Source organism: Adelges cooleyi, unplaced genomic scaffold (genome assembly GCF_023614345.1).
Source record: "Adelges cooleyi isolate 19-005CV unplaced genomic scaffold, UGA_ACOO_1.1 ACOO_flye_CR_arks_rails_tigmint_CR_PRNA_630, whole genome shotgun sequence".
Classification (NCBI taxonomy): Eukaryota; Metazoa; Arthropoda; class Insecta; order Hemiptera; family Adelgidae; genus Adelges; species Adelges cooleyi.
In genome coordinates, this window is record NW_026096330.1 from 2,039 (window position 1) to 14,002 (window position 11,964).

Below are 11,964 nucleotides of genomic sequence, written 5' to 3' on the forward strand. Positions count from 1 at the left end.
TTAAAAAAATGAACTATATATTTGTACACTATTACTTTTTAGATAGTAGTCTTTCACCGCATACACCATCCTACACTCCTTCTCTACTGAGGAGAAAAAAAATAGAAAATTGTTAGAATCGCCAGTTTAATAATGGGTTTTAAAAAAAAAAGTAATAAATAAATAAATCATAAGTATACCTTATACTAAGATATAATTAAATATATTAATTATAAATAATTTATCAATAATTATATTTCAGATTTAAACATAACAAATATATACAGAAAACATGTTTATTAATGGTTTGTGAACTTTAACCAAACTAAGCTGTCATAATATTAAACATAATTTACAGAAAAATAAATACTGAAAGTTTTAGTTATGCTCTATTATTTTATCGATCAATTGTAATAAAATAGAACTTAAGTAAAAACTTTTATAAAATAGTTTTTCGCGACTTTGAAATTAGGAACAATGAATTTATAAATAAAATTGGCAACTATTAACTAGTTTGTTTTAAAACTATCTGTTTTTTTTAATGTATACACAATAGTGTACGTAATATAAGGTATTTTTTGCAATTCACTGTCCTGTAAAATTAGACTTTTTACAGTTAGTCCGCTGTTCTTCGGAAGACGCGATATGACATTTGATTCTTGATTCACTTATTATTAAACCAAGAAAACCACGGAAACCATGAATTATCTACGTTTTTATTATCTACCTGTTCTTCTACATCTATAATTTCTTCTTTTTTTTCTTCCTGAAATTAAAAAAAAAAAAATTTTACGAAACAATAATCATATATCAATAAATTAAATAAATAATCTTAGTATGTTTATATGACTTCTATATACTAGAATATGAAAACAAATAAAGGCTTATATTGACTCTAGTCGCCTCATCCGGGTTGATTCTGCCTCAGGGTGTGTTCCATCCAACATCAGGCCTCCGATTAAAACCAGTAGCGTCCTCATATTTAGATATTCGTATACAATAACAAAAAAAATTGTTTTTTGAATTTAAATTAAAAATATTTTTCAGTTAAGTACCAACGCCGTTTAGTATAATATTTATTGATTTATGTAAATTATATTTTATTGTGTGTATCAGGAGTGATTCTTGCAAGATGAGGTTCTGGCCACCCTTTGTAAATTTCCATTTGTACTTCATTCACTGCCTCCTCGAATATTATTTCGTATACGTCCGTTGAGACACCATGTTTTTAGGCAATATATGTATATATTTTGATGCTCGTATTGGATCTGGTATGTTGCATGAATCCACTCCATGTTTTGATTGGCAAGATCTGCCAAACACACCGCCACTGCGTCTTTATAAAAATAACTAATACCTTTTACAGCTCAGCCATTATACGGGCGATGTGCATATGATACATCTCTCGTTTTAACAATCTGTAATTGATTGCCGAAATGAAATGCTTCCGGTCGTCCACATTTAAATTTTCGGCAATTTGTGCAATTGTTATATGGAAATGTTTAATGGAGTCCATCGTAGACCTGTGTGAGCCTTTTGACATTTTTATGTCTTTGCTTTGGCACATAAACGGAAAAATCGACACCGCTTATCATAACGAAAAAACCGACGTGTATGTTGTAGTCACAACGTTCAAAATAGAAATGAATAATAAATTCAATAATTTACGGGGCCAAATTCTCTATGAATTGTTTTGGGCCAGATATTATGAAAACACTGATACATAAAAATGTATCCCATGGTGTTGCGGACTCGTACGCAAGCTGTTAAAATATAATATGTAATACCTATGTGAAAACTTTTTATTTTAGACGATCGAATACTGTTTTTACGTCGAACAACACCGAATATTATACGGTACGCTCTCGCCGATTAATAGGTCTCTCCCTATAAATTATTATTATATTAAACTTTATGTATTTTTTGATAATATAATCAGGATAAATCATGTTATTAGGATACATATTTCTGTACATAAATGTTAAACGTGTGATGATATTTTGTTGTAGTGACAATGGTTGCAGACAGCTGGCAGAATGCAGGCGCCTCTACAAATGTAACGTTTGCTCAATGCATTTTTCTCAAAAATCCAACCTCGCTGTACACGTACGCACGCACATGGAAGTAAAGCCATTTAAATGTATAGTATGCTGTAAGTAATTTTCTCAAAAATCCAACCTCAATCTACAGGAACGCACGTACACAGCTGAAAAGCCCCCATAAATGTGTAGTCTTTTAAGTCATTTTCACATAAATCCAACCTCGATAAACATTTTTGTTGACAATTAATTAATTAAATATGTGTATACAATGATTGTTACATTTTATAATGTTCACATGTAATAATTATAATTTAAAATTTCATATATATTTATAATGTCTACATAATATTTATAAATTATACTTACTTTTAAACTTTGTTGTTTTTCTCGAAAGAACTTAACAGGGTCATCATATTGTTTGTATTCTTTTATAACTCCTTGAACGTCTTCTATGTCATTTACGAATTCCGCTAAACATATCAAAAACAATTTTATTAAACAGAAATTTCTTAGATGATGGATTTGAGTTAGGAAATTGAGTATTCTATATACATTTTATAGGTACTCAGCTAAAATAAAAAAACTGGTTTTTATCTATTATTTTAAATAGACTTAAATTGTAAAAATTGTGTTATTAAATTATTTACTTGTTAAGAAGTCTGCAAGGTCGATGAGAGAATTATCGTTTTCGTCACCATTCCATCTAGGTATTATTAAAGTGTTGTTGGGTTGAAGTGCTGTCCAATTTTTATTCCAGTCAACAACGATCACTTTTTTTAAATTACGGTTTATTTTGTCTACATTTTTTAAAAGATGGCCATTTTTAAAATCTGCACACTGACGTGAAAGTCGATAGTAAATCCATCCCAAAGGATCAAGCTCGTTTAATATAGGATGAGCAATCTGTACAACAGAAATGGAATCAATTTCTCCTTGAAATTCCTAATATTTTAATTGACTATTTAGTAATTCTGGAACACTTAACGGTAATGGAAAGGGTTCTTTGTTTATGGGCAAAGAATAGGCATTATTTGACAAAAATTGATCTAAAAGTCAATATAGTGTTTATTTGTTTTGAAATTAAGCTATTCCATTCCCATTAAGAATGATATTGTCTTTTATTACTGATTAAACGTCAGTATAGAAAAAAAAACTAAACTGCGTTCTATTTACAGTTAACAAATAATGTGAGTTATTTTAAAACAAATAACATTAATTTTAGACATCCAGCGGTCTATGCTGCCTATGGTATCAAAGCTAAAATGAACATTACATTGTGTAAATTTGTATTACATCAGTATCACTAATGAAGAACATAATTTATTTATTTTTAGTTAAGAGGTTTTTTAATTTGAAGGATTATTGAAAGCCAGTTCTTTTTATTATATATCTCATTAAATATATTTTATATTTAATTATTAGTACCACTCTAAACATTAATAGTAGATAAATATTTAAATCATTTATAAAAAAAATAAATTGTTTAGCTATGATGCAAAAAAAACATTGTTGGTACTTCTTGAATTATGTTTCTACATTTTTAATTCTTGCATATAAGGCAAATTGTTCAAACAAATTATTGTAATGCACATACACTAATTAGGTTTTAGTTTTACATGTAATAAAAAGGTATAAATAATTCAAATTTATTGCTATTTATGTATACTTACATCGCCATTTTCAGCTGTAAATACGACTACTTCAAAGTTTTTTCCCACCTTTTCTAAAAAGTAGTCGACATTGGGTCTCTTTTTGAATTTCCACCCTGTACTATACTGCATATTTAATTTAGTTATTAATGAAACCATAATTTCCTGCAACGAAGAAATCCTATTCTTACGCTCCACTCGGGATGAACTAGAAGATCAATCATTTCAAACACTAGGGTGTACTGTGGTTTTTCGTAATAATCAGGCAATGGGTCGGGTAGCAGTTTATCAGGAACAGTTAAGGGAGTTGTCAGCATCTAATAACAGGAAACTTTAATGTACTATCTTATTCATTATGGCAATATAACATTATTGTTTTTAATAGCTATGTTTAAATAATAGATTTAATGTATAATATATAGCAATACCTTATGATAAAATTGAATCCTAAAACACAACTTTTCATATGTCTGAATTATAAAAGGGTCATCTTTATTTACATTGATAATTAAGTCGTCATCTCCATAACCTGAAATACCAGAGTAGAAATGTGTAAATAACGAGCTACAAGAAGCTGATTTAATTTTGGTTTTAACAACAAACGGCTAGGTACTCAGTAAATACAATCCACATCCTACAAGCGCTGTTAATGAAATAGCAAATGCCTTAGAACTCAATACTATCCATTTTTTTAATGTTGACTTTACTTTTATTGCTTTATGATCAGCAATATCAGATTTGAATCTATAATAGCCAAAATTCTTATATTTGGATACTACTAATAAAAAAATTAAAAAATAGACATTGTAATACATTTTTGTAAAATGGTTATGAAAATACCTCAATTTAGAAACTTACTGTTAGGAGAATTCAGTAGTGGCCGGTAATACTTAGAACTAGATACAACTAAAAAAAGGCGATTTAAGTAACTAATACTTTTAGTCATTTTTTCTACTATTGTTCTACTTGTATCGATATAAATAATAAAACAACCGTAGTTCAATATATGATTATTTATTTAATACTAGCTGTGTTGCCTGGCTTCGCCCGGGGTTATGCAATGTGTTTATTTTTTTTAAATTTGATCATAGCTAACGAAGAAGATTGTGTTGTGTTAGTTTAGAGTGTATTATTTTTTATTTCGCTATATTATATATATATACCAACAAGTTGCCAAAATTTTTCTAGATATGTATGCTAAATTAAAAAAAAATCGACAAAGAAGTAACGTTTTCCATTTTTACCCCTTTAAACACCCCTGAAGATTGAATTTTGGAAAATCCTTTCTTAATGCACATCTAGAGCATTAGAAGAATCACTGCTCCACATTTCAATTTCATACGTTTTGTAGTTTTAGAGAAGTAGGGATCAGTGAGTGAGTGGTATTTGGCATTTATGTACATCTGAACGCACGGCAGTGTGCCAGACCAAGTTCCAGCAATGCCAGTGTACTTTACATGAACCAATTCACCCGGTTTTTCTAACTCACATATCTCTGTTTCCTCTTAGGTTAAGCTTTTGAAATTTGAAATATAGATTAAGCTCGAGCAGCTTAGAATACTGTACAAATTTGAGCCCTTAATAGTAAGCTTTTTCAAAAGGGGAGAATTTCAAAGTTTTCATTTTTGTTACTGACTCACTCATCATCAAAATTATAAAACACTTCCCGTATAGGTAGAAACTTGAATTTTTACACAAAGGCAGGTCTTATAGTGTAACTATAGGGAAAAATCTGTAAGTTGCACTTTTCTCAAAATGAATGCCGCTTTAGGGAGTGTAGTTCTAAATGCATGAATATTGCTTGATTAGATCTACACTTGGTCAGTTTCTGAATGAAGCATGAAACATCATTATTAAATGTACTCACTTAGGAGTAACGTGGGTGATAGGAAGGAGATAATTCTCAGAAAAAAAGGTTCAGATCCTATCCTAAAAAAGTGTCGACCAATCAAAGTAGTGGTATATACATTGTGGCTAAGTCTGTTTTATGCCTCATTCAGGGAACAAATGTACTTTACCGGGCACCTTTTTTTTTCGATTTTTTTTTTAATCGATAGTACGTTCAATGCTGATGAAATTTTGCTAATGAATTTTTTGCCGGACGAACTTAGTTTCGGAGTTACTGACGTTTTAAGTTCGCAATTACGGCCGGGCGCGCACTATACAATAACACGGTTACAGCGGGGTCGACTACCTGTTCTCGCCCGTAATGCAAGGCGACGCGACAATACTTACGGCGATATCCCAAAATAGCATTTTATTCATATCGGATTTTTATTGCATTATAGATAGTAATGCAACTATATAATAATTATATATATTATTAAATATATATATTATATAATAATATGCTTTATCTACTATGTTTGAAATGCCATAAGCTGCCAAAATGGATAACGAGCATCATGTGAATTTATTTGACCTAAAAGAATGGAGCTCAAACGAAAACGGTCTAACTTTAATTAACAAATTAATAACATTTAATGTTCTTCCGAACACAAGAAAGTGTCCGAAAGGCCATTTAATGGTATTGGTCAATGATGGCAGTGTACTAGACAATTTCAAATGGAAATGTCGCACTAAAACTGAAAACCGCTCTAGGAAAATGGTTGTTTGCAACTACAGGTAAAATCATTTTTAAAATGGAGCAATTTTTTCGTTTAAAATTTAATTTTTATAATTTATAATAGTGTTTCATTGCGTAAGTCGACATTTTTTTTACCGGTCTCACTTACCTCTACTATCCATTTGTGGTTTTGTCAACTTATGGACAATGAATTGTCCATCAAACGTCATTCAAATGCAACTTCGGTTGTCCAATAAAACTGTTGTGGATTGGGAATCGTTCTGCAGAGAAGTGACGTTTGATGCAATGGTACATAACAAAACGCAATTGGGAGGTATAGGTAAGACGGTGGAGATCGGTGCCAAGAGGTTCCACCCGTGAGTCGACCCTTACCTTAGTTGGTTGGGGTCGACGAGGTCCGGTCCACCTGCTAGCACCAGCAAACGGACCAAACCCTGGCGGTAGGGTAAAAACGCAAAGGGAAGGACAACCCTCCAAAACCCAATATGGAAAGTCTTAACAACCGAAATATTGTTACCGCCCCAGTGTCTTCGGATGACACAGGGGACGCCGGAGGGGGCTCTAGTAGCCCGGCCCCCACTGGTGCCAACCAAGGGCGATGCGAAGGGGAGGCCCCCCAACCAAATGCGAAGTGGAGGTCCCACAACAATCAGGTGGAAGTAGATTTCGAAAAAATGAGAAGGGAAATTATGGAAGAAACAGTGATTACGGGAGAGCACTCTTTAAGAAAGGGCTGGTACCAAGAATATATGGACAAGATAAGAAAGCAAGAAACGAAAATGGAAGTACTCATGGCCGCGGCTGATGCCTTGGCCGATGTGATGCTGGAAGGTCAGGATGGTAATGAATTTCTACCTGGCAACATAGCCTTCGTGGTTAAGAAAGCATTGGAAGATATTAAAGCAGAGGCCACCAATAGGCAAGAAGAAGAAGACAACGAGTTTAGGATGCCCCGCAAGGAAGCATCTCCAAACTTTGTACCACAACCGAAAAAGCGGAAGATTTCTGGCTCGCCGCTCTCACAAGCGAGCCTTATAGTCGAAGAAGACGTTCAACTAGGAGACGACGACGAGGCAATTGGCGTCGGAATCCAGGTGGCGCTGGCGCAGGCAACAAGCTTAACTAGCGAAGTTGAAGCTGCCAACGCAAAGGGTGAGGTAAGAGATCACATCGCGCAATCCGTCTCTGAATTGTGCAGAACGGTGACCGGGATAAGTGATTTCTGGGCAATGAGATCGCCCAACACAGCAGTGCCGCTAAAAGCCGCCCCAAATGCTTTAGAGCTACGGGAGGTGGAGCTCGAAGTGGCAAAAATCGAAGGCGTCATCGCGCAAAGAAATGGAAAGGGGATCAGTAAAGTCATCCAGGATGCCTCAAAGCAGCTTCGAACTTTACTGACGAAAATCGGAGAAAAACCAATTTTACAGGCTGACCCAGAGGGGAAGCCTAGCAGCTCAAGGGAAGAAGGGAATCCAACCCAATCTCAAAAGCCAACTCAAAAGCCTGAGGGCGAGAAGGTGATTGAGAATAAAAAGAAGAAGAAAAAGAAGAAAAAACGCCAGGGACTACCTCAGCATCAGGGTAAGCGCAAGCTGCCACTAATGCCACAGGGAATCATTATATCAGCGGCGAAGGAGGGAGCCTCGTATGCGGACATAGCCCAAAAGTTAACGGCAGGAGTCAATCTTGCGGCTATTGGGGTGTCCATAACGAGCATGAGGAGAAGTAAAGAAGGCCGAATTGTCCTAACCGTCGGAAAGGGCGAGGAAGCCGCGAAGCTGAAGGCAGAAGCAGAGAAGGTTCTAGGCCCTGACGCGGTGATCCGAGAGTCGGCTAGACCCATCCTCATGGAAGTCCTAGGCGTGGGATGCTACGATAGCGCGGACGACGTGATATCGGGCATCTGTCGGGACGGAGCTAGAAGGGAAGATGTAACGGTGCGAAGGCTCGTGCCCTCATTCGGTGGTGCACAAAGAGCCATAGTGCAGGTTACAGGATCAGTTGCCTCACAACTGATGAAAAGAGGAACGGTGAAGATCGGATTCCTGTCTTGCAGGGTTCGACCACGCGAACACAGGATGGAAAGGTGCTTCCTATGCCATGACTACGGTCACAAGGCTTCGGGATGCAAAGGCCCGGACAGGTCTAAGCAGTGTATGACATGTGGGGAGGAAGGACATCTCGCAAAAGATTGCCGAGCCTCACCGCATTGTGTCCTGTGTGAAGCCAGACAAAGAAACGCTGACCACTATCCCGGCAGCGGGAAATGCGAAGCGTATCGAACAGCGAAGGCCAAGATGAAGAAGTGAGACCTGGCGGCGTCTGAGACGCGGGGTAGAAGAGGAGCAGTCACCAGCCCGGCGGCATCTGCGATGCGGGGTGAAGACCAACCCAAATAACAGAAGTCTTAACTTAGAAAATGTAATAATTGTCTAATTTAAGAGATGTATTGTAATTTCAAAACTTATTAGTAGACTAAATTTAGAAAATTGTTTGTGTAATAATTGTCTAATTTAAGAGATGTATTGTGTTTTTCATACTTGTAAATATTTTGTATATATCGTGTTTGATTTCACAATAAACGATGTAAGCGGCCCCAAAGTAATGCTTAATCTTATTTATTTGCAGTGATGTTCCCCATCAAATTTGTTGAGGGTATACTCGGCACAATACATTTTAACAATTACATTGAAAAAGTTAAGATGCTAAAAAAAGTCTTCCATATGTTATTGACTATATTAAGTTCCAAACTATAACCTTGGTATATAAGAGAGGAGTGTTAATGATAAAAAACGAATATTTATTTTCATTTTTAAAATTTATTTACAAAATGAATACATTAAATATAATTATTTATTTAAATATATTAATAAAAAATTGTTTTTGGGACTCTCTGCCTTGCTGGTCTATTTCCTCACTTCTTTTACCACGTAATGCAGAGACTGCCGATCGATGCTCTCGAAGCCAAACCTTCACATATGGTCGTGGATTGAAATCTGCAATAGGAGGGCCATTTATGGAGATGAACATCAAATCTGACACATTTTCAATTGTTAAACGAGTTCTTAAATCAGTTATCGTGAGGTTCATATCGGAAAACCCTCGTTCGCAATCAGCTGTTGTTGTGGGGAGTATGTTCAGCGTTTTTATCAGACTAGAATAAGCATTACGTGTACGAAAATCTATAACACTTTCAAACTCAGATAAACCAAATCTACATGCCACTCTTTTGACTTCATCTTCTCCTCTGGCGTCGTCGGTTTCCGTTTTAAATACTTCGTCGATCACCTACACAATAAAAGAAAATTTCATTTAAACAATGGCCTATTATAGTAAATGCAATTATACTTAGAAATTTCCTTTACCTTTAGGTCTTCTAACATTGTACTATTTTCATGGTCTTTGAACAAACGTTGACGCATGTTGTCAACTAAGTTCTGCAAAAACTGAAGCCTGTTTATCCCTCCAGAATTTGTTATTGTAATTTTGACACCTTTATGAACTGATTTTTGAATAGCTTTAGCTACTTCCATTTCTTTTTCACCAGGATTAGCCTTCAAGCTTTCTAGAATCCTAATTGTTCTGCACATCTCCGATTGAGCTTGCATTAAAGTTGTTTTCCTAGATTGAAGTATGCGAGATAACATTCCAAGTTCAGAAAGGACATCGTAGAAGAGTCCAAGTTCATAAAGGAAGGAAGAAGATTCCAATTTTTTTTTTATCCCATTAGCTGTAGAATCACGAATTTCAGAGACGTGCGTATGAATACCAGGATAGTTGTTCCATATAGCCTTTACTGTTTGGAAGCTACTAGCAGACCAGCGGACATTTAAGATACGACCTATTTTTTTCATTTCAATGCCCACTTCCACACAAGCTTGATCTAATCCCCTCGAGTTTTTGGGACTTTGGTGGTAATACGTGTAGAGTTTGTCCATGAAACTCTGGAAACGGGAAACACCAGTGCAGTTTTTTAAGACGTCGTGTACTGATAGTTCAAGGCGATGGCATAAACAATGCCATACGAATAGTTGCGGCATCTTTTCACACAATTTTGCAGCGACTCCAGCTTTTCTACCCATCATCACACTTGCACCATCGCTTGCAAACGCAATCCAATTCTTCAACGCAAACGACCTTGATATTCCTACACGTTCTAAACCTAACCATAAGGTTTTTTCAATAGTTTCAGCGTCTTGTCCATTCAGCTCAATCAGATCTAAGAATGCTACTATGGGAGCATCTGTATTAAAATATGACAAAATATAAACAATTAAAGTGCACTTGGTGCTTAACGTAGTCGCTTCGTCCACCAAAATGGTGAATTTCGAGTCTGACTGTATAAGGCATGAAATGAGTCGTTTCCGCATTTCCTTTGCTATAACATTTACCATTCGCGTAGCAGTTGTCCGGCTATGCAAGGATGACCCCATGTCCAATCCATTGATTTGCTGAAGTTGTACAAGTTCTTCAAATTGCAAGAAGGGGCGATGGTTCTTTGCCATACAATACACCGTTTCAAAAATTCGCATATTTGAATCCATTTCCTTTTCGGATATATGTTCAAACATATTATCCAACATTTTTTTAGAGCTTTTCTCCGTAATTTGTTCTGCTAACACGTGAGATTTACTTTCTGAGTGTTGTTTAATTTTACTCCTCAAAGACGCCAGTTGATTTTTTCTATTACTTCCAGCAGCTATTATACCAAAATCTACCCATTCGGACGAGATTCGAATTTTACCATCAGCATTCGATTTTTGAAATTGAATACTTTTTTTTCCTTTAATACAAGTACTACATCCTAATTTCCCGTTTTGGCAATCTAACCATGGATTTTTTTCCTGAAATTCTGCCACTTGTTCGTTCGTCCATAATGTAGGCCACATTTTAGCACAATCGATATTATCCTTATTGGATGTTATCGAGGATAGACCAGCATCAGCAATTACATGAGCGTCACTTTTATTTTTTTTCCCTGGACCGGTCGTAAAAAATCTATCGATACTACCACGTTTCGAACTCATTTTAATTTGTATTACTAAAAAAAAGAACGATTAACGAAACAAATTTTCATTAGAAATACCCGAACACCAACCGAAGCGTAACTAACGAGGTCTAGTCTAGCCCGTCTGGGAATATAATACTATAAAAATAATCTCAATGAGAATGCATTCTATATAATATAACTGTCAAACTGTAAAAAGTATGAAATTGTAATATTATTATCGCTTGTGACGGCCTATTATAGGTCGATCATAATAGTGATAATGACAATTTAGTAAAATTGGGTTTACAGGATTGACGTTATTTTCCAAAATAATAATAATTTTATGAAAAAATAGGCCTGGTGCACAACATTTTACTTACTATCTTTATAAATATAATACATTTATAGACATGATTATTTTAGTACAACTACTATTCTGAGTATTCAGTATAACAACGTCGTAAAGATAACACTGACGAACGTCGTCCTAGTGCACAGTTTTTAGTTTTTACCGGCCGAAAACAATTTCCGTACCAAAAATAAAAATATATATTATTCGGTTTTCTATAAAAGACATAAGCCCACTACAAAAAACAATAACTATTTTTTTCACAAATGAATTGAGACTTGAGAGTATACGCAGTATACCCATGATTTATAAAAAAAATCTCGAGAGTATACGGCGTATATGGAGTATACCCTATGGGAACACCACTG

The 11,964-nt window shown here is 35.2% G+C and overlaps 2 protein-coding genes across 2 annotated transcripts; both read right to left on the reverse strand.

Moving 5' to 3' along the window:
- Window positions 1-643: 643 nt before the first annotated feature.
- LOC126844111 (mitochondrial import inner membrane translocase subunit TIM50-C-like) lies at window positions 644-6,496 on the reverse strand. The gene is made up of 7 exons (XM_050581979.1): window positions 6,406-6,496; window positions 4,099-4,199; window positions 3,862-3,987; window positions 3,692-3,796; window positions 2,669-2,924; window positions 2,388-2,491; window positions 644-745 (listed from the first exon to the last, which is right to left on the reverse strand). Exons 1-7 carry the CDS (start codon window positions 6,464-6,466, stop codon window positions 644-646), a joined length of 855 nt encoding a protein of 284 aa, XP_050437936.1. The 5' UTR covers window positions 6,467-6,496.
- Window positions 6,497-9,110: 2,614 nt separating this feature from the next.
- Window positions 9,111-10,542, reverse strand: LOC126844110 (E3 SUMO-protein ligase KIAA1586-like). Its single transcript, XM_050581978.1, has 2 exons — window positions 9,623-10,542; window positions 9,111-9,545 (listed from the first exon to the last, which is right to left on the reverse strand). Exons 1-2 carry the CDS (start codon window positions 10,340-10,342, stop codon window positions 9,111-9,113), a joined length of 1,155 nt encoding a protein of 384 aa, XP_050437935.1. The 5' UTR covers window positions 10,343-10,542.
- Window positions 10,543-11,964: the final 1,422 nt, after the last annotated feature.